Source organism: Acomys russatus, chromosome 19 (assembly GCF_903995435.1).
Source record: "Acomys russatus chromosome 19, mAcoRus1.1, whole genome shotgun sequence".
In the NCBI taxonomy this organism is placed as follows: domain Eukaryota; kingdom Metazoa; phylum Chordata; class Mammalia; order Rodentia; family Muridae; genus Acomys; species Acomys russatus.
The window spans coordinates 3,271,396-3,294,671 of NC_067155.1; the positions used below are offsets into that span (position 1 = coordinate 3,271,396).

A 23,276-nucleotide genomic window follows, 5' to 3' on the forward strand; every position below is an offset into this window, starting at 1 on the left:
TACCTTGTTCGATCTGTCTCACGACTGGGGAGTTGTGGCAATCCAAGCCAATTTGTCTCATGGGTGGGTATTCTGTGGTGATCCAAGTCGATCTGTCTCACGGGCACAAAGTCCATGGTGATCCAGGGTGACCGGTCCTTGAAGAGCGACGGACAGGTGAGTGCTCCATTGCTCGAGCCTGTCCTTAGGCGCCACTTGCCCCAACCTGCAGGGTTCGACTAAAACTCAGGATGGAGTTCACCTGTTGAAAATGCAAGACACAAAGAAGGAGAGCAAGTCTGATTGATCAAACTCTCAAACTGTATTAGTCAGGCAGCAGCTTTTATAAGTCAGAAGGCAGGGAAGCATGTTGCTATAGCAACCCAGCTGCAGGCTTTTCTCAAAACACAGGGAATTCCAGGCAGGGTCATAATGTCCTGCCACACAGGGTATCTGGCTTCCTCTTTGTCTAGTCTAACTGCCGACTCACAACAGGGTCGCTCCATCTCTATCTGTCTTTAGTCTAACTGCCGACCCACAACAGGGTCAGCTAGTTTCTGGTGAAAGGCAAGCTCTGGGAAAGACAGAGACTTAAAGGTGCAGGCTCTGACAAGATGGCTGAACATTGGCCATGTGGCCTGTTGTCTGAAGCAGCCCCACTTCCCATACCTGGGATCAAACACACTCTTACAATCATGTGCCCCCTCCAGCCCTCCTTGTTACTCAGCTTCTTCAGGTCTGTGGATTGTAGCATGGTTATCCTGTGCTTTATGGCTAGTGTCCACTTAGGTGGGTACATGCTATATGTGCCTTTCTGGGTCTGGGCTGCCTCAGGATGATCTTTTCTAGGTCCATCCATTTACCAGCAGATTTCATGATGTCATTGTTTTTAGTAGCTGAGTAATACTCTACTGTGTAAATATACCACATTTCCTTTATTGTAAGAATGATTTGTTTTTTCTTTTTTGTTTTTTGAGACAGGGTTTCTCTATGTAGCCCTTGCTGCCCTGGACTCAACTTTTGTAGACTTGGCTAGCCTGGAACTCACAGAGATCACCTACCTCTGCCTCCCCTAGTGCTGGGATTACAGGCGTGTGCCACCACACCCGGCTCTAAGAGTGCTTCTTATTCCTACAGTTTTCATCTTAGTGATTGGTGCCTGCTTATCCCCTTTGGTGTTCAGAGTCTCAGTCTGTCAGTCAGTTAGTCAGTCACTCTGTCTGTCTGTCTCTCCTCCCCACCCCCACCTCAGCCCCCATCCCCACATCATCCCCCCCACTCCCACATCATCCCCCCACCCCCACATCATTCCCCCCACCCCCTCATCATCCCCCACCTCACATCATCCCCCCCACACCCACATCCCCCCCCACATCATCCCCCCACCCTCACATCATCCCCCCCACCCCCACATCATCCCCCCCACCCTCACATCATCCCTTCCACCCCCACATCATCCCTCACCCCCATTTACTTATTTACTTAATTAACTGTTATTTCTATACTAGGGATGGAACCCAGAGCTTCAGAGCTCCATGCATGTCTTTGAGCCCCCGGCCCCTTTGCACTTCATAGTGGCTGTTTGTCTCCTTCCTTTTCCTTTCTAAAACTGATGCGTGTCTTTAGATGGCTCCTTGGCCCAGGGCCTTTGGTGCTGCTTCTCTGGAAGGAGGGGCCTTCTGCAGGCTCCGCTCTTCTGCATGTGGCTGACAAGATAGGGCAGCAGCCAGCATACAAGACTGCAGTTTGTGCATAGCTCAAGACCACGTAACTTTACAGCGTCCTGGGCATTTCACATCCGTGAGGTAGGAATTGGAGCCCGGCTCCAGGCCTTGCTTCTTGTGTTTGCTCTTCAGCTCATGCGGAGGCGTGATGGGGAAGGCATGTTCTTGTAGGGAGCCTGCCCCCACCAGGAAGCTGTGTGTTTTGGATAGTGGGATTGGAGCTGAGTTCTTGCTTGTAGGTATGTAGATTGCTGGTCATTATTTGTAATCAGTGTTATGCTTGATAGATTGCTGTAGAATAGTGTCAAAACTCTGCTGGCTGTCACTTTGTAGCCAAGTGTTTCCCCTAAGAGCAACTGCAGGATTCAGCAGGTAGTTTTGAAGACTTATTGTATGGCAGGCAGTGTACAGTGACCAAACAACCCCAAAAGACAAGAGTTCATACTGCCAACAGCCAAGGACTATTCTTGCCAGGCGAAAAATGGACATTAAAGTGTGGGAAGCCATGGAGTAAAGGAACCCAGATCGAAGCTTCAGACAGCCATGTGTAGGCTTTGTCTTCTGACTGGGGAAGAGAGAGCAGTGCATTTTAACTTGCCTGTTGTAGAGACAGCCTGCAGGTAAGGAGCTACTCTGTCAATACCCTACTGGAGATCTGAGTTAACTGCAGAGCTTAGTTTACAAATTAGGCATAGGAAGGCACTGGCAACAATAATAAAATAACATATTTATGACAATATACTATAATAAAAATCTGCCGTAGGACCACTTTTTGGTAAAATAAAGGTTATTTGAACCCAGGGCTTCAGTCCTGTGACAGCTGGCCTGACATCCCACACAGGATGACGACTGGGTGGTTACGAGGCCAGTACTGTTCATACACCATGTGCTGGACAAGCGAGCAATTCACAGTCGAGGCTCCAGAGGGGCAAGACAGTGCAAGAATTCCTTATGATAGTTGGAGCAGAGGATAGTTTAAGTGGTGAATTGTTAACTAATAATTTCAGACTATAGTTTACTTTGAACAGCATAAACTGCGACTACTGGGAACTACTGTAGTGAGAAAAATTGTCCTAACCCCTTTCCTGGCAGACAGTGCTTAGGGTGAGCAGGTCCAGCTCCCTGCCACTCTGCCCTGTGGTGATCTGAGGCGCTCTGCTGTGACTAGAGACTTAACCCTGGCCTTGTTTTTACCTTGCAGGTGTGTGTGGTGTACTGTCAGGAGCTGAAGTGCTGGTGCAGGGCCGTGATTAAGTCAATCATCTCTTCTGCAGACCATTACCTGGCAGAGTGTTTCCTTGTGGATTTTGCCAAGTACATTCCAGTAAAATCTAAAAAGTACATATGCGTTCATTTTGCTTTATATGCCTTAAGGAGACAAATGGCAGTTTTAAGGGAAAATGTCAAAAAATGAAATGCATTTAAAGTCTTGTTTTTAAAATTTCTAAAGATGTATTTTCAATTATGTGTACATGCATTTGTGTGTGTACATGTGTGTGTGTGCGTGTTTGCTCGTGCACTAGAAGACCACTGGATCCTTGGAACTGGACTTACAGGCACCGTGAGCCCCGTGATGTGGGTACTGAGGACCAAATCCAGGACCCCTGCCGTAGCAGCATATGTTCTTAGCTGCTTACCTATCTCTCCAACTACGTGTCAGTTTTTAAAGTAAGGACATGCTTGGAAGATCAAGTAGTCAAAACGGGGCTCACAGGCGGCTTCTTTACCAAAAGGGCAGGGCCTGCCTTTCTCTCTGCGTCTTCTGGTGCCTTAGCCGACTGCCCTCTGGCCTGTCCCTGAGCTTACTCATGGACGGGGTAGGTCCTAGAAGAAGATATGGCTCAAGAAGAGGCTGCCAACAGGTGGACACTTTAGTCTCAGAGAAGAGGAGGGTGCAGACCAGAGTTAGGGTAGACAGGGCAAGGTATGCAGCATGCATTCCTGGTGACCTTGCGGAGCAAAGGGAGGGCGTGGTGTCTCCTGAGGTAGGACACAGGAGCCACATGTCCACTCTGCAGGCTGCTCTGATTCTGGGGCCACATGTCACAGTTCACTGGAACTAATAGATCAGTCTTTGCATTTTGAGACAACCCTGCCGGTTTCCTTCCCAGAATAAAAGGTAGTTAAGTAAATAGGAGGCCCCTTCTTCCCACTGAGTCAGGCACTATACCAAGCAGGCTACAGTTGCATAAGAGGCATGTGGGGTGTTAGGGTTCATAGAGAGTACAGGAAGGAGTAGCTTGTGTCCACAGCTTTACATGCTGAGTCTAATAACATGTTCAGTACAGCTACCATTTTTTTTTTCTCTTATATTGCCTTGGCCATACTAGACTCACTTTGTAGACCAACCTAGCCTTGAGCTAACAGATATCCTCCTACCTCTGCCTCCGAGTGCTGGTATTACAGGCGTGCGCCACTGCACCCGGTTCAGCCACCATTTTCTAACCTGTCCTGGACAACAAGCCTGTGTGGTTGCCCATGGAGGATATGGTGGGGACCCAGGAGGAGAACCAGCTGATATCTGAAATGTGACAGGTTAAAGTGGCCTGTAGTCGGCCTGAAGAAGAATGGAGCAAAAATACTGAACTTGTCATTTATCAAATCTCAGCACTCTAGCTCTTGTGACAACATACATCTGTTTACAGAAACATTTGTGATTCTGATCGTATGATAAAATTGGCATTTTATATTTAGTTATGCTTATTTGTTGTGTGTGATTGGTTGATACTTAAGCCACCATGCATGTGTGAGGGTCAGAGGACAACTTGTAGAGTCAGTTCTCCCCTTCCACCATGTGGGGCTCAGAGATCAAATTTGGGCTTGGGGACAGGCGCCTTATCTGTCTGTGGTTCCTCATCTGCACGAATTTGGTATTTAAAAATCTTAAGTAGCCAGGCATGGTGATGGTGGCACATGCCAGTAATCCTGTCCTAGCACTTGGGGTTTGGGAACAGGCCAGTCTGAACCGTGTGAGACCTTGTCTAAAATAATAAAAATCAATTTTTAAATAGGCTTCTTCACAGGTTTGTTACTCAGCTATTCAGTATTTCTCACTGTTGTAGCCTCACTAGCTATTTTTTGCCATGATATTTTAATACCATAGATTATATACAACACATGGATCTTTATACATTATGGACGCTTGGTCAGATGTCTCTAAGCACTGTTGTAGCTATATCAGAAAAGGGAAGAATTGTTTTCTATATGAAGAATATTCTATTGGTGTGCTTTAAATGAATGTATTGTGTGTAATTTTTACTTATACTAGAATTATTTGTGTTTTACTGTTAAGCATCCGTGTTGCAGTGGACTCTTTTATGCAGCTTCCTTATAGAGCAAAAAAATTCAGACTCTACTGTACAAAACCTGTGACGTTACACATTGACTTCTGTGAGGACAATGCTGAAATTGTGTAAGTACAGCCTTTTGGAAAATGAAGACATCAGCACTCCTTTCATTTCTGTGTGTGTTTCCATCCTTGTTTGTTAAAAAAGCACAACCGGAGGAAGCACGAGCTAGTCAGTTAAAAGTTGATTCTACTTGCCTGCAGGCCTGAGCCATATCCCTGCCGTATGTGGTGTGGTGTTGCGCAGCCACTGCTTGCTGTGGTCCCTGCGGGGCCCGGCAAGGAGGCAAACTCTGCAGAGGTAGGAATGAAACCTGGTGCAGATGCCTTCATCAACCTGCGTCAGACTTGCGGAGTCTAATAATAAGCAGTTTATTCCCAATGTATTTAAGCCCAGTGTAATTTGGGGAAAAAAAGTTTCTTGGTGTAATGCAGTCCTTGGTGCACAAGGAAGAGTAATGACATTGAAATTCATCTCAGGGTACATGTCATTTTCCCCAGAAGATGGGTTCTAGAGATGTGCCACTGTGCTAGCTAAAGAGCCTAAGGGTTTGGCCAGGCCTCAGTCAGACCGATAGTGCTGAGGTCATTTGGGCTACTAGCCACGTCTGGTCCTGCTGTGGGAGCATGGGGAGCCTCCGGTTGTAAGGGTCATTTAGATGACCAGCCGCTTCTAGTCCTGGTTAGGAGCTTGATATGGACTCTCAACAACACAGGTCACCTGCTACTGACCGCTCCCGGTTCTCAGCTTTTTGCATGGAAGAACAGATTTTTCACCTTCCCCACTGCAAAGACAATGCTCTGTGCTTAACTTCCTGGTTTCTCTAGAGATCTGTGGGTGCAAGGATCTCTGTGCTATGCTCCCAGCAACTGTTCACCTCCAGGTTATATCGCACAGTGAAACAATCTGACATAAGACAGGCTCACTGGCTCATTGACTAAGAGGGAGGGTGTGGTGCTTTGGTTGTTTAGAAGTAAAAGGCAATCCCTGGTGACATAGGACACTTGCAGAGTTAAGCTCTCCTTCCTAGTAAGCAACATGGAAAACGTGACGAGAAGGCGATAAAATGTTATGAAGAAAGAGCTTGTGTTGACTTCAGGACGCTTAAGCATAAGGATCATATAGATTTCTTTTTGGTTTTTGTTTTTCTCTTCAATCAAATTGACAGTACATTGCACAGCGCCCTGAGGCAGCCCTTTGGTTGTTGTGAGATGAGGGAAATAGCCGTTCACATAGACAGATTTCGTACACAGAGGTTCTCTGGGTCCTTTGGTTTCTGTTTCTTTTGAGTGGTTTTGGATACCATGTAGGTTCATTAGCTAGCAAGGTAAGCTGTGGTAAGCTGCTTTATCTCAGTGAATTTTTTTCTAAAATTAAAAATGGGGAAATTGCCGACCGTGGTGGCGCACACCTTTAATCCTAGCACTCGGGAGGCAGAGGCAGGCTGATCTCTGTGCGTTCGAGGCCAGCCTGGTCTACAAAGTGAGTCCAGGACAGCCAAGGCTACACAGAGAAACCCTGTCTCAGAGAAAAAAAATGGGGAAATTGCTGGGCATGGTGGTACATGCCTGTAACCCTAGCACTTGGGAGGCAGAAGCAGGCAGATCTCTGAGTTCGAGGCCAGCCTGGTCTACAAAACAAGTCCAGGACAATCAAGGCTACACAGAGAAACCTTGTCTCAAAAAACCAAACCAAACAAAAACCCCAGGTACACTGAACCTGATAGAAGATTAAGTGGGAAACAGCCTTGAGCTCACTGGCACAGGAAAGACTTTCAGAACAGACACCATTAGTACAGACACTAAGATCAACAATTAATAAATGGGACCCCACTGGCCAGGTGGTGCACACCTTTAAGTCTAGCACTTGAAAGACAGAGGCAGGTGGATCTCTCTGAGTTCAAGGCCATCCTGGTCTATACATAGAGAGAAACTCTGGGTTGAAAAACAAAACAAACAGAAGGCAGAGTCAACAGCTGAACTCTGCCAAGACAGGGTAAGCAAGTCCTCAATAGTTCCTGCGTATCAAGTATGTCTGGCAGGGATAATGGGCTAGAAGGCCGAAGATGATGCCCCATGTTATAGAGAGTGCTGGGTGACTGTTCGAACAGTAAACTGTCTCAGCCACTTTTCCATTTTGGAAGCTCTAACCTGCACTTCCGGTTCACTCAGGCATTTAAGTTTTATTCCTTCTCAAGTCTCTGATGGGGTTGAAGACCAGATAGTTTAGTCTTACAATCAAGTTTAGTTGGTTAAGGGGATAAGTTCTTTTTAGATCAAGATAGATGATTTAAGTTAACAGAGATGAGATATGATAGATACTGATTTTCATTGAGAAATTTAGACCCAAGAAGATAGGAAAGATGTTTACTTCAAGTTTGACAAATACAAATAACCAAATCACTATGAATGTAATATTTATCTAACTCATGATTGTCTCTTGGGTGTTCCTGCTGTATGTAGTTTATTTTTTATGTATAATAATATAAAAGCATATGTTAAAAACATAATAAAATAATAGAATTTTTAAAAAAAGAAACAAAACAAAAAGAAAAAGGAAAGAAAAGATAGATATGGTTTTTCCTTCTAGCATGTATTTCTGGCTTTGTTATTTAAGAAAAATCAAGTGTCCACAGGTATGTGGATTTATGTCTAAGTCTTCAATTTGATTGTACTGATCAGTGTGCCTGTTTTTGTGTCATTACCACCTTGTTTTTATTACTATGGCTTTGTAGTACAACTTGAAATCGAGGATAGTGATGCCTCCTGCAGTATTTTTATTATTCGGTATTGTTTTAGCTATCTGTGAAACGTTGTGCTGGGAATTTTGATACAGATTGCTTTGAATCTGTAGGTTGCTTTTGGTAGTGTCTTAGTCAGTGTTCTGTGGCTGTGAAGAGACACCATGAGGTTTTGTCCATTATCGTCATGGTAGGGAGCATGTCAACACAGAGACAGACATGGTCCTGGAAAAGGAGCCCAATCCAAAAGCTGCTGAGCCCTCCCTGCCCACCCCAATGGCACACTTCCTTCAGCAAGGCCACGCCCTCCCCAACAAGGCCACGCCCTCTCCAGCAAGGCCACACCTCCTAACCCTCTCAGCTGGCTCTGCTCTCTGATGACCAGCATTCACATTCCTCTTCAGACCATCACACTGACTGCCTGGCCCCCATCGGCTTGTAGCCATGTCATGATGCAAGTTCATACAGCCCAACTCCAAAAGTCCCCACAGTTTGTAACAATCTCCACACTGTTTAAAAGTCCCAGGTTTGTGCCCACTTTGGCAGCACATATACTAAGATTGGAATGATACAGAGATTAGCAGGGATGCACAACGATGGCACTAATTCGTGAAGCATTTCATATTTAAAAAAAAAAAAAAGCCCAGAAACTCAAGGCAGTCTCTTAACTGTAATCACCTATAAAATCAAATGGAAAAGCAGCTCACACACTCCCAACATATCACGGCACAGGACACACATCACCTCTCCAAAGGGGAGGAACGGGAGCACAATGGATAAGGATTTGTCAATCTTACTGATTTTCTCAAAGAACCAACTCTTTGTTGCATTAACTCTGTATGTTTTTCGTTTGTTTGTATATTATTGACTTCAGTTCTGAGTTTTGTTATGTTTTGCCATCTACTCCTTTTGGGTGTGATTTCCTCTTTTTGCTCTAGAGTTCTTAGGTGTGAAGTCACGTTACTAGTATGATAGCTCCAGTATTTTTATGTAGGTGCTTAGTGCTATGTACGTGACTCTTAGAGCTGCTGCCTTCATTGTGTTCCATAAGTTTGGGTATGGTGTGTACTCACTTTTATTCAATTCTAGGAAGCCTTCACTTTCATTCTTAATTTCTGTCTTGGCCTAATTTTCACCTAGTAGTGAGTTGTTCAGTTTCCATGAGTTTTCTGTTGTTGTTGAAATTCAGATTTAATTTGTGATGGTCAGATAGGATGGCAGAGTGTTATTTAAATTTTTTTTTAGTCTGTTGGTACTTGTTTTGTGTCCGATTATGTGGTTAGTTTTGGAGAAAGTTCTGTGAGATGCTAAGAAGAAAGTATATTCTTTTGTGTTTGTTTGAAATGTTCTGTAAATATCGGTTAGGTCCATTTGGCTTATAACTTTAATTAGCTACATTTAGTTTTTTTGTCTGAATGACTTGTCCATTGGTAAGAGTGAGGTATTGAAGTCGCCACAGTCACTGTGTGAGGACCAGCATGTAATTTTAGCTGTAGTAGTGTTTTGTTTTGTTTTGTTTTAATGGATCTAGGGCCCCTCTGTTTGATGCACAGCTATTGCAGTATGCTATTGGTGCGCATTTTCCCTTTGGAGAATAAAATGTAGTGTGCATCCTTGTCTCTTCTGATTAGTTTTGGCTACAGTCTACTTTGTTAGATATTAAAATGGCCGCACCAGCTTGCTTCCTAAGTCCATTTGCCTGGAGTGTCCTTTTCCATCCCTTTACTCTGAGATGATGTCTGTCCTTGGTGGTAACAAAGTGTGTTTCTCTGATGCAGCAGAAGGATGGATCTATGTGTCCTGTTTTCATGTCCATTCCATTCTTTTTATTAGGGAGTCGAGACCACTGATGTTGGGAAATGCCAATGAGCAGTGATGATGGACTCCTGTTATGTGTATACCAATGAGCAGTGATGATGGACTCCTGTTATGTGTTTTCCAATGAGCAGTGATGATGGACTCCTGTTATGTGTATTCCAATGAGCAGTGATGATGGACTCCTGTTATGTGTATTCCAATGAGCAGTGATGATGGACTCCTGTTATGTGTATTCCAATGAGCAGTGATGATGGACTCCTGTTATGTGTATTCCAATGAGCAGTGATGATGGACTCCTGTTATGTGTATTCCAATGAGCAGTGATGATGGACTCTTGTTATGTGTATTCCAATGAGCAGTGATGATGGACTCCTGTTATGTGTATTGGTGGCAGTGGTGGTGTGTGTCTGTGTGCATGCGCACGTGTGTCTGTGCGTGTGTGTGCGCTGGTTTGTAGGTAGATATTGCTAAAATGTAAATTTAACATGGAATGTTGTATTTTCTCTGTCTATGGCGACTGAAAGTTGTGCTGGGTGTAGTAGTGTGCATTGGCGTCATGGTCTCAGAGTCTACAGCTCATTTGTCCAGGCCCTTCTGGCTTTTAGAGTCTCCACTGAGAAGTCAGATGTGATTCTAATAGTTCTGTCTTTATATGTTACTTGGTCTTTTCCCCTTGAAGATTTTAATATTTTTCTTTGTTCTGTATGTTTAGTGGTTTAATTTTTATATACTGAAGGGACTTTTGTTTTTTGGTTCAGTCTATTTGGTGTCCGTGGGCTTGTGTATCTTGATAGGCATCTTGTTTAGGTTAGGGAAAATTTCCTCTGTGATTTGTTGAGAATATTTTCTGGGTCTTTAATCTTGGTTTCTTCTCCTTCCTCTATTCCCATTATTAGGCCTTTTTATATGAAGTGTCCCAGATTTTCTGGATATTCGATGGCAGAAGTTTTATTGTTTTTGCTTTTAAAAATCCAACATTTTCTTTGGTCTGTCCATTTCTTCAATTGTGTCTTCAGGGCCTGAGATTCTTTCTTCCATCTCTCCTATTACGTCGGTAAGGCTTGCCTCTACGGTTCCTGTCTGGTTTTGTAAATTTTTCATTTCAAGAGTCCCCTCATTTTGGGTTTTCTTTATTGATTTTATTTCATTTCCTTCCACTCTCTATATTTTTATAGATTTCTTTAATGGATTTATTCCTTTCCTCTCTAAGGGCTCCTGTCATCTTCATAGAGTGGGTGTGTGCTTCAGCTGTGTGGGAACACTCAGGGCCAGCTGTGGTAGGGTCTCTTGGTTCTACTGGAGACACATTCATTGTCCTGCCTGTTACTGACTTCACACTGGCATCTAGGCACCTGGGATTGGGAAGATGTAATTCTAGGTGCTGATGTCTGGTCTGGTCTGTGCTGGGTGATACTGTATTCTTTGGTTTCTGTTACCCTCTCTTGTACTTTTGAGAATGTAGTGGCTGTATGTTGCCTGGTAGGAAATTCTTCTGGGGTCCTGATATGTGTGGCTACTGGGAATTCCAAGTAAAATGTGTTTTTGGGTATTGGGGCCTGACACTTAGAGATGGGGACAGGTTGGGTATCAGGCTGAGGGGGTTCACAGGAATGAGGGAACAGGGTGTTCCACCAGTGTTTTCTTAGTCTCTTGGGAATGGAGCAGAGAGTAGGAGAGGCCACAGCAGAAGGTGTGCTACAGAGCTGAGGATGAGACTGGGGATTGGACTTGGAGGAGTGGAGGGAGAGGTGAAGATGTACAGTTAGCTACTTAAAGCCCCTGGTCAGAGTGGGCACCCAGGGAGTGCCTGCTGGGATACCGCAGTGAGCTGTGGGAGGCAGGTGAGAATGGGAAGAGCTGTGTGGTCTATTAGAGATGGGAGCAGGGTAAGAGATGCTGCTGCATGTTCTGCTGTGGAGCCGAGGGCAGGATGTGTAGGCACAGGGGAGATGGGAAGCTAGCATGGGCTACCTGCTTCCCTGGCTGGGGTGGCGTGTAGGTCCCAGTAAGTACAGCTTGTTAGTAGCTAAGTGAACCTCCAGAAAAGCCTTGAGCCAAGTGTAAGTACAGCTTGTTATTAACTAAGTGGACCTCCAGAAAAACCTTGAGCCAACTGTGTAGGGTTCATTAGCCGTGTTTTCCCCCTTAGCAGTGCTGAGCAGGTCCATGGTCTGTGCTCTCCTCAGGCACAGCAGAATCCCCAAGGCAGCCTCAGCCTGAATGCTGCCATGAGTGAGTTTCTTTGTGAAGACCTGAGTTCTGTGCTTATTGCCCTGTTTTGAGTTGTAAAAAGTAAGTGTAAAGAAAAATATAAAATCTCAAACCATTTCAAAAAGTATATTATCAGCCGGGCATGGTGGTGCACACCTTTAATCCCAGTACTCGGGGAGGCAGAGGCAGGTGGATAGCTGTGAGTTTGAGGCCAGCCTGGTCTACAAAGCAAGTCCAGGATAGCCAAGGCTACACAGAGAGACCAAACCAAAACCAAACCAAACCAAACAAACAAAAAACCCAAAGAGTCAGTTCAGGCCTGAAGAGATGGCTCAAAGGTTAAGGGCACTGGTTGCTCCTCCAGAGGTCCAGAGTTAATTCCCAGCAACCACATGGTGGCTCATAACGATCTATTATGTGATCCGATGCCCTCTTCTGACATGCAGACAGAGCACTGTATACATAATAATGAATAAATAAAACAAAAACAACAAAAAAGTATATTATCTGAGGGTACTGTTACAGGCCTGAACTCCCAGCTACTTTTGGGGTTCTGAGGCCTAGGCATAAAAACTTGAGGTCAGCTTAGGCAACATAGTGACACATCCTCCCCCAGGAAAAAAGTTGATTGCAATTCCTGCCCAGCCCTATCTCCTCCCTCCTAGAAGGCCTTGTGGTTTTTTTTTTTTTTTTTTTTTTTTTTTTTTTTTTTTTTTAAAGCTCCCAAGAGCCATACCTTTAATGGTGTTTATATACATTTGTGTGACAGGTCAATATATGTGCCTCTCCTTTTAGTTTTCAGCCCTTTTTATAAGTGGGTACAGTTGTCATGTGTGTCTAACCTTTTCCCTCTTGACAGCTAGTTACAGTCTTTCCAATCACTTAACATGCCATGTAGCACACGGAGATGTGGGTTGGGGAGATGGCTCCTGGGAATGAGCTCACTGTGCAGGCAGGAGGACCAGGACCTTGATCCCCAGCACCTCCACAAAGGCCAGTGTCAGTGGGACGTCACCTGTGATCCTTGCTCAGCATCCCGGGGTCAGACTGGCTGGATTGGTAAGCTCTGACTTGAGTGAAGGACTCTGTCTTTGTATACTAAGTGGAGCAGAGTAAGGAAGACAGGTGACGTCAACCTCCACACCCACTTCTGTCTACATGCACCTGCACCTACACAGACATGCACACACACACATGAACAACACACCCACAAACCTCTGAGCTGTAGAGAGAGGTGTGCATGTGTCCCCTGTCCTCAGTTCTCTGTCAGCATCTGCCATGGTACTAGTGTCTGCACAGCATGGCTTCCTGCACTGGCAGAGCTGTTAGGTGTGAGTGGTCATTCTGTGTGGGATAGATGTTAGTGGAGGCCTTGCTTTCTATGGCCTTGCTTTCTGTCTCCAGCCTGCTGTAGAGTCAGTAGGCAGTGCCGTTATAACTCCAGGACTGTGGTGGTATGGAAGGCAGAGCCTTAGGGAGCAGCCCTGTTTGACTCTCCCACATGTTCTGCACATGTTGCATTGTGGAAGGTGCCCAGCAATCTGGATGCTTTCGTGGGCTCTTTGTGACATGCTCGTCTCTCTCCTACGTCACAAGTTTGCTGGAGGTGGTGCGTTGGTTTTAGAGTAGTGAGCTCCCCTCCAGCCAGCCCACCACTTAGTAACCTTGGCCTTTGAGGACGGGACAGTGACCTGAGCTTACTGTGTTCCTCCAGGGATGGGTGGACTTCAGCCTGCATATCACAGCACCTCAGAGAAGCTGCTTCCTTCCTTGTTCCCAGCACAGGATCCTGCGCACAGGACTGCAGTGGCTTTCAGGGAGAGGCTTCTGCACACTCCTCACCTTGTCCATCACTAGAGTACCCCGCACTGGCAGAGGCTACCCTTCAACATGGGATACTTTTTTATTCTCATTTTAGCTAAAATAATTTTAATATGTATATTGTTATTTTTTATAGATGCTTGTTAAGTTTCCCTTCAAAAAGACTAGCAACCTCTACCGTCTTTGCTGTATATAGAGAGAGCTTCTTGGGCGCTGGAGAGATGGCTCAGCAGTTAAGCAGCACTGTCTGTTCTCACAGAGGGTCTGGGTTTGGTCCCCAGCCCTCAGCACGGGTGGTCACAGTCATCTATAACTTCCAATGCCAGGGAATCTGGTGCCCCTTCCTGACCTCCACAGGTACTGGGCACACACTAAATAGTGCATGGACATGCACAGGCAAAACGTGCATACACTTTTTTTTTTTTTGAGACAGGGTCTCTCTCTGTAGCCTTGGCTGTCCTGGACTTGCTTTGTACACCAGGCTGGCCTTGAACTCACAGAGACCCGCCTGCCTCTGCCTCTGCCTCCCAAGTACTACACTTAATAATTTTTAAAGGTCTCTTTAAGGCCGAGAATATAGGTCATTCAGTAAAGTGCCTGCCTTGCAAACAAATCTGGATTTGAACCCCAGAACCCACATAAAAGGTTAGATATGGTAGTTCATGCCAGTAGCCCTAGTGTGGAGGAGGAGGAGTGGTGACAAGATCCCCAAAACCTGTTGGCCAGCCAGCCTAGGAAAACTGACGTGCTTCAGGCTTAGTCTAGTTTTGTTGTTGTTGATGGCCAATGATGGAGGAAAGACATCCACAGATACCATGGGCATATATGTACACACGGCACACTTACACCATACACAAATAAAAAAAGCAAGATTCTCTTCAAAGTGATGTTTTTCCACACAATGTTGAATGTTGGTGCTGGTGTTGATCTCTCTTCTTGTGTTCTCATGTGTTTCTTCTCTCATGCGCACATCTACAGAGACAGACACCCATTCATACTGTAGTGAATTTTCTCTTCTTTTTGTTGCCTGATAGGAACTTAATATATTTTTCTGAAATTTTTCTATGAATTTTTTTCATGTTTAGTATGACTTTTGAGATCATTGTCTTTATTTTGCTCTTTTTAGAAATCCTTGACAATTTCCTGTAAGTAGTGTGTTTAATCACTCAGTGAAAAACAAATATAGATGGAACCAATCTTGTCCAGGCACTGGCCACGTGTGTCACTGGCCATGTGTGTCACTGGCCATGTGTGTCACTGGCCATGTGTGTCACGCCATTTGATCTTTAAAGCATTTGTTGGAGGGCAGTGGTAGCATCTTTAATGACCAAAGCCATTAGAAACACAGTATTTCTCCTGGTAACCGTAGAAACATGACATGTGTGCTCCTTGGTGTGGTTAAGGGGAAGTTTTGTTTTTTGGGGGGGGGGGGCCGGTTTGAAGCAAGAGATTTTATTGGAGCAAGAGAACAGCCAGAGGCATCTAGAAAAGTTGAGAGCAGAGAGAGAAAGTAGTAGACTTGGCCAGAAGACTGGACATGGCCAGGCCTGTCTACAGGCAAGGAGAGAACAGCGGGGACAGGAGATGGGGAACACGGCATGAGGAGCACCAGCTGAGCACGGCGAGGACGGGAGGGCTGAGGATGGTGGGCACAGCCAAAGAGCAAGGCTACGGAAAGTGAGCTGCGGGGGGTGCAGGAGAGGAGGTGACCATGAAGGACTAGGATATGTAGCAGACATGTACTTGGAATGCTGAGGCAGCCTGGAGGCCAGCGTGCCATTTGGTATGTCAGTAGGCAGCACAAGAGACCATAGGTTCCTTCTGCCAGAGGTGGGGGAAATGACTCCTTTTGTAGAGGGGAACCAGTCTTCAGAAGGTCCTAACCACCAGAAATCCTGCCCAGGCCCGGGTTGGGCCTGTTTCTGGGTATTTGGACTGCCTTTTGACGTTTGGGGATTGGGGTTTCCTGTGGACCTAACAGTAACAAGCTTTATTTTGCTTTTGTTGTTTGTAAGCACTGCTTTGTCCTGCTTTTACAGTGCCTACAAGTCTTCCTCTGACAGCCCTCGTGAAGTGTAGAGAGAGCAAGCTGCTGGAGATGAAAAGGAGCTAGGCCAGAGTTCTAGAGTCTTAGAGAGAGGGCCTCCAGGGTGTCGCTGGCTTTCGCATGGCTGTCTCCGGAGTTGGCTAATCGGTGGTGCCATTCTCTGGCAGCCAGCGACGGATGGTGCGCACTTGGGCTTTCTCCAAGGAGCTTGTACCGTGTGTGCGTGGGGGAGGCGGGAGGATTTCTTGTAGGTGCTGGGGGACAGTGGTGCCATACGCTGGCATGGGGAGTGTCATCTCAGCAGGGCCTCTGTCCTGCCCGAGGTGTGAAGACACCATGGCATTGTCAGGGACATCTGGAGCCTGTACCCTGAAGCTGAGCTGGCACAGGCTCCCTGTTGTCTGTCTTGGATGCTTAATGTTTGGTGTCAGAAACACCATTACCCAGCTAACAAAACAGCAGTGCTGTAGTAGGCTGTGGTTTTTACTTAATGAAACTGCATTTGTTTACTGTTCCAGACCTGCCACAAAATGGGACAGTGCAGCTATCCAGTACTTTCAGAACATTCTAAGAGGTAAGGCCACGATTTGTTTGCACACTGCTTTAATTGATCCCTGCGGTGGCTTATGCTTGTGTTGCCAGATGTCGGAGGTCATAACAGTTTGGCCTCCCAGGGCTCCGTGAGATAGTGGAGTGCCTTCCATGCCAGGCATCGCACTGACTGTACCGCTGCAGTTCTGCAGGTGGGTTGGATGTCAGCAGTTCTCAGCTGAAATAGAGAACTGGCTTGTTATGCAGACGCCCCCTTCACAGGAACAGTGCCTGCCTCCCTCTCAGCTGGCTGTGAAGTGCTGAGAGTGTACAAGTGAGTGTACCTGCATCTTCAGCAGTTGATTAAAAACCCAGCTGCTTTACTGAGCGAGGGATAGTCAGTGGACATTTGTTGTAGACCACTGCTAACTTTAAGCGTGTAAACGACTTTTACCTGTTTATGTTGGCAACTGTAGAAGCCTGTTTCGTACCATCTGCCCTAACTCTTGTCAGTCAGCATATTCCTGTGGCTTTGCCTGCCTGTTGGCCGCTGAAGTGTGACTGACGTGAAGGGCCTGGGTGTTGCCTGACGAGGCCATGCTTGCTCTTCATCAACCTCAGCTCACCTGTTTCGCCATTTGCTGCCATTTAGCAACTTCTCAAGTGGAAGCCAAATTATGCGCTGTGGAAGAAGACACTTTTGAGGTTTACCTTTATGCAACAATAAAGAATGAAAAAGTAAGTGAAGGATTTGTGGGGGGCGGTGCAGTTGTTTTCCAGTTTTAGAGTTTTTAGACAGTCTTGTATAGCCCAGGCTAGCCGTGAACTTTCAGTGTTCCTGAGAATGATCTTAAATTTTTGTTGTTAAAATATAAAAAGATCAAACAAAAACACACAGGAATTGAACAAAACAAATAGAAGTAAAAGAGAAGGGATAAGCTGGGTGTGCTGATGCAGGCTCTCAACCCTAGCACTCAGGAGGCAGAAGCAGGCAGATGGTTGTGAGTTTGAGGCTAGCCTGGTCTACCAAGAGAGGTCCAGGACAGCCAGGGCTGTTTATACAGAAAAACCGTGTCTTGAAAAACAAAACAAAACAAAAAACAGAGAGAGAGAGAAAGAAAAACATAAGAAACAACAACAAAAAAGAAGGCACAAAAAATATATCCATTTGTCGCTACATTCAGGAATCCCATTAAAAACCTTAAACTGGAAGCCCTAACATAGACCTGTGTATGCAGCCCAGCCTCTGTCAGCTCATGCGCGCGCATTGGCCGTGTTGATTTAGAGGGCCTTGTGTTTTTGTGCCCTCCATCCCCTCTGGCTCTTGTGCTCTTCCTGCTGCATGTTCCTCAGGGCTTCCTGAGCCCTGGGGGGGAGGGATTTGATACGGACATCCTATTGAGGGCTGAGTGTTCAAAGGTTTCTCGTTCTTTTTGTAATGTCTGGCTGTGGGTCTCGGCATCGGATCCGCTGTAGGAGGAGGCTTCTCTGATGATGACTGAGCAAGGCACTGGTCCATAAGTCTGTCATCAGGAGTCATTTGCAGCTATTTCTTCTATTTAAATTAATTAAATAATTTATTTATTCCACTAGTATTTGGCTTTTCTCTAGGTCCTTGGGCTATCTACTCCTAAGTTCTTGGTCACCCAAGCACTGAACGACTTTATATTCTTAATTTTGCCTCTACTCCTAAGTGCTGGGATTATAGCCATGACACCACCATACATTACAAGATTTGTATTTTTAAAATCTATATCCTTATTTTAAACTTTGATAAAACAATAATTCATACAGTGGGAGTTATCTTAATCTTCTAAGGTCTAGCTTGGAATAGAACCTAGTAGAACTGTTCAGCTATTCCTTTCATGTCTGTGCACATGCACGAGTGAGAGACAGACTGACAGACACGTGTACGTGCTAGTATTCTACCTAGGCATCAGCTGCAGAGGCTGTCTTCTGTTGATTATTGAAAACATTGATAAGCCAAGCAGTGGTTGCTCACACAGAGCCAGGTGGATCTCTTGTGTTCAAGGACAGCCTGGTCTACAGAGTATGTCTAGGATAGCCTGATCTACAGAGTATGTCTAGGACAGCCTGGTCTACAGAGTATGTCCAGGACAGCCTGATCTACAGAGTATGTCTAGGACAGCCTGGTCTACAGAGTATGTCCAGGACAGCCTGATCTACAGAGTATGTCTAGGACAGCCTAGTCTACAGAGTATGTCTAGGACAGCCTGATCTACAGAGTATGTCCAGGACAGCCTGATCTACAGAGTATGTCTAGGATAGCCTGGTCTACAGAGTATGTCCAGTACAGCCTGGTCTACAGAGTATGTCTAGGACAGCCTGGTCTACAGAGTATGTCTAGTACAGCCTGATCTACAGAGTATGTCCAGGACAGCCTGGTCTACAGAGTATGTCTAGGACAGCCTGATCTACAGAGTATGTCTAGGACAGCCTGATCTACAGAGTATGTCCAGGACAGCCTGGTCTACAGAGTATGTCCAGGACAGCCAGAACTGTGCAGAGAAACCATGTCTTGAAACAAAACAAAACAAAAGAACAAAAAACATTGGCCTAACCTAACCTAACCTAGTCATTTTATTTAGACAGTGTTTATAGTTTTTTAATTTAACTAGTGTGTGTGAACGGCTTGCCTGTTCACAGATGTGTATATGGAGGCCAGAAATCAATGCTGGCTGTTTCGCCCTACTGTTTTGCAGCCTGTTCTGATTGTTTGAGGCAGGATTTTACTATGTACTCTGGCTTTCCTGAACTCATTACATAGACTAGGCAGGTCTCCAACTCACAGAGCACTCAGCCTTTCTCTTGAGAGCTTCCTCCAGAATGCTGGTGTTACAGGCACTACCACAGCAGCTGCAGTATGTCTCGCAGTGTCTTGGAGCTTTCGTTACAGAGTCTTTCACTTCCTTTGTTAGGTTTTCTCTGAGAGTTGGCTTTTTGTTTTTGTTTTTTTAACGTGAATGAGAGTCCCCCTCTATTTCTTAGTGAGTTTGTGTTGAATGTGTGAAAATGTTAGTGGGTTTTGTAGGTTGCTTTCTGTGTGTATGGTGTGCATGTCAGTGCTCTTCCTCTACGTGGCTGTGTAACAACCCAGTATCTACCATGGACTTTGTGTGTCCAGTTAGTGCTGATGTAAGTTTTCCTCTGCTTGAACATGTCCTTCTCAGGGAAATGCCTGGGAATGCAGCTTCTGGGTCCGACTGTTGACACTTGGAAACTGCCATGTTGTTTGCCAAATGACAGCCCCTTTTTATATCATTATCAACACTATGTGAGATTTCTGTTTCCTCCGTGTGCTTCCACTCTTGTGTTGCTCTCTCAGTCAGTGTTTGTAGGCATCTCACAGTGGATGAAATACACATTTGTCAAATCACCAGCGATGCTTTCACGTGCTCATTTGTAATCCATGCTTTGGTAGAGTAGTCACACTTTGCCTAATTGGATTGCTTTTATTTTGAGAGTTCTTCTGTAATTTGTATGAATGTATACATGTACGTATGTGTGTACATGTCCTGGTGTGCACTGATGCATGTGGAGCCCAGAGGACAACCTTGAGTTCTTCGGGGATGCTGTTCACCCGCTTTGAGACAAGGTTTCTTTCTCAGTGGCCTGAACTCACCAACTAGGCTAGACTGTGTGGTCAGCAAGCTCTGGGATCACCTGCCTCCTGAGATCGGGGTTACCAGTGGCCTCCACCATGCCTGGGAATCTTTTATTTGAGTCTTAAGGATCAAACTCAGATTCTCACATCCACAAAGCAAGCCTTTATTATATGTTCCCAGCCCCAGGTGCTTCATTTAGTATGTATGTCTGCCCAGAGACCCAATCCTACAGTATTTTATCCTATCTAGCCATTGTGAGCAGCTCTTTGCCTCCCAGGCAGCGTTGTCATGCCTGGCTTGAAGCATTAAGGTTTTGTTGGTGGTGGTTTGGCTGGGCTTTTGTTTTTTCGAGATGGTTTCTCTGTGTAGCCCTGGCTGTCCTGTAGACCAGGCTGGCCTCAAACTCACAGAGATCTGTCTGCCTTGGCCTCCTGAATACTAAAATTAAAGATCTAGTTTTTCAGTTTCCCTTTTATTGTTAGTGGGCTCCCAGCAAATCTGACCCTGGCCAGATGGTGTTCAGCTCTCTCTTCCTCCAAGGTACACCTTATATTTCAAGAAGCCCATTGCTATTTTCTCATGAGGGAGTTCATAAAGATTATTTAATTTGTTGCTAACATAGCAGGAACCAAGAGGTATTTCTGTCAAATTATTCTTCATAAAACAATATTTCAGTAATTAGGGGCTGAGTTTGGAATATTGACCTTGTGTACATTTATTACACCCGTCTGGATGGTAACTTAAAATCTTTAAAATTTTGTAGGTTTGTGTTAATGATGACCTGGTTGCAAAGAACTTTGCTTATTATGTGTCACCCATGGGGAGTAAAAACCTCAATACGTTGGAGAAACCGAGGCCCGGTCTCAGTTCGGTGCCCTGCTCCAGTAAGCTCAGCCCATCACTTACTCTGTGGCCAATGCTTTTGCAAGGGAAAGACTTTCACCGACTGGAAAGTGAGTATTGAATGATGCTGCTTCCTGGCAAACTAAGCTCTGTCTGAGCTCCTTCTTCCTTGGGGACAGGTGTGTGCTCTTTATTAACTGTCAGTTCAATCCCCAAGACCTACGTGCCCTTGTTGCCTACTTTTGTTTTGTTTGGGAGCTTTGGAAAGTGTGTCTTTAAAGGGATGTATTTCATGCGGATCTGTGGTTCTCAGCCTGGGGCCCTTAGTAATGGAAGGGCCCTTTCCTGGGGGCCATGCATCAGGGATCTTGCAGATCAGATAGTTACATTACAACCTATAGCAGTAGAAAAAAATTGAGTTATGAAGTAGCAACAAAATAATTTCTAGGGGTCACACCACATGAGGAACTGTGTTACAGGGTCACAGCTGTAGGAAGGTTGAGGACCACTGCCCTGGATGGTCAAATGTGAGCAGAAAGCTGTCCATCCCACTGTCTTCACACTTCTTGATTTGCTCATCAGCACACGTGGAGTATCCTTTATTAGCCTCTCGGTGTCTGTGGTCAGCAGTCATGTCCCCTCTCTCACTTCCTCCTTTCTCCGCCTCTCTCTTAATCTCCCTTCTTCCACCTCTGAGTCAGAGCTTTAGCAATTTTTAAAAAAATACTTATTTGTTGATTGCTTGATTATGTCCATAGTGCTCTGCCTGCATGTACACCTGCACGCCAGAAGAGGGCACCAAATCTCATTATAGATGGTTGTGAGCCACCATGTGGTTGCTGGGAATTGAACTCAGGACCTTTGGGAAAACAGATTGTGCTCTTAACTTCTGAGCCAACTCTCCAGCCTGAGCCTTAGCAATTTTGTTGCTCTTTGAATTCTGTGTTCTCAGAATCTGTATACTGCAGTCCTTCCCCCCCAGTATGGCTGTGTCTGTACACACAGTCTTCATGAGGAGATTCAGCTGGGTGATGCCATAAGGATAGCCGGGCTCTGATAGATGGAGAGCCCTCAGAAGGGGAAGAGTTCCAGAGCCGACTTTCTCCCCAGCACCCATGCACTTGTGAGAAGATGGTTATCTGTACACCAGGAAGACAGCACTCCAGGGACCACATTGGACAATGCTTTGATCTTGGATTTTCAGCCTCCAGAACTATAAGAAAATTAAGTAATTTCTCTTGTTTAAGCAACTCACTCAGACTGATACAAGTATTTTGCAGTTGTTTCATAGTTCTTTTTTTGTTTGTTTATTTATTTGTTTAAGTAGTTTTTTCTTCTATTTGCTTTGGAATTTCCTATCCTGGTTTGTGGGATAGGGATATAGATCCTGTATCTGTCTGTCTGTCTGGTTCTGTCTGTCTGTGTCTGTCTTTATCTGTCTCTCTGTCTCTGTCTCTGTCTCTGTCTCTCTCTCTCTCTCTCTCTCTCTCTGTGTCTCTGTCTCTTTCTCTCTCAACAAGGTTTCTCTGTGTAGATTTGGCTGTGCTGGAACTCACTCTGTAGTACAGGCTGGCCTCTACTCTGCTTCTGAGTGCTGGGATTAAAGGCGTGTGCAACTGCACCCCGCTAGATCCTCTCTCTTGGTGAGAGTCAGTTACATTGTGTGAGAACTAAGTTTATAGGAAGAAATAAAGGGCAGAGGTTTAGGTAGCCTCGGCAGCTGCAGCAGCTTTGATAACCTGAAAGGTGGTGTCTGGGCCTGGCCTCCTGTGTTACAGGCTTCAAGCCGGGGCCTTTATAGCTGAGGATAGGAAAGAGGGAAGGGGTTGTGTTAGGGGCAGAATGGGAAGTTAGCTATCTTCCTCAGAGAGCTGTGTTTGAAACTGACAGACCCTGATCTGTTATCTGCTGCAGCTAGCTGGCTGCTTTGCTTCTGCAATCTCCAGGAGTCAGGGGCAGGGCTTTAATTTAGCAATTCCCAAATTCTTGGAAATTTGATCTCAGTTTAAGACCTGGGCTTTGGGTGGGGGGTGTATGTCCTATACACTGTAGGAGGAGAGTGTGTGTTGGAGATACAGTTGTGGCCTCCTTTGGAAAGCACAGTCTGCCAAGTTGGGAAAATTGTTTTATTCTTAGTAAGTTGATATATGAATTTCTACAGCCTTTAAAAAAAACAATTGAAGCAAGATTTTTGCATAATATATATTCATATTCATTCTAGGTGTCGGGCTTGCCTTTACCTTTACCTGATGAACCATTTTGTCAGTCCCAAAGCAAGATTTTTAACTTTAATCCCTACAAGTTTAATATAAAGCCCACTTGATAATAATCCATGTGTTGAGAGTTTATATCAGTGCTTGTTTTTATTTTTGTTCTATTTTATATAAATACTTTCCAAGGTAGTTTTTATTACTATTTTTATTTTGCAGATAAAGCTATAAACTATAAGGATTCCTTGGGAAACTCGCCTAAAACCATGTTTGAGAAGAAACAGCAGAGCCTCCCTTTAAAGCACATGGATGAGGTTGTATGTTTAAATGCCCCATGAATGGAAAGCTCACGTGACATTGTCCCCTATTATCAGCACAC

At 45.2% G+C, this 23,276-nt stretch overlaps 1 protein-coding gene and 1 pseudogene across 1 annotated transcript in view; both read left to right on the forward strand.

The window, feature by feature from the left end:
• The window catches only part of Tdrd12 (tudor domain containing 12), a 78,888-nt gene that overhangs the window by 14,041 nt on the left and 41,571 nt on the right, over nt 1-23,276 (forward strand). Inside the window, exons 3-8 of the mRNA XM_051162186.1 lie at nt 2,905-3,041; nt 4,996-5,115; nt 16,206-16,261; nt 16,871-16,956; nt 20,608-20,797; nt 23,117-23,211. Coding sequence (XP_051018143.1) covers nt 2,905-3,041; nt 4,996-5,115; nt 16,206-16,261; nt 16,871-16,956; nt 20,608-20,797; nt 23,117-23,211 — 684 coding nt within the window. The remainder of the gene's footprint in view (nt 1-2,904; nt 3,042-4,995; nt 5,116-16,205; nt 16,262-16,870; nt 16,957-20,607; nt 20,798-23,116; nt 23,212-23,276) is intronic.
• LOC127204087 (uncharacterized) lies at nt 8,321-8,419 on the forward strand (annotated as a pseudogene).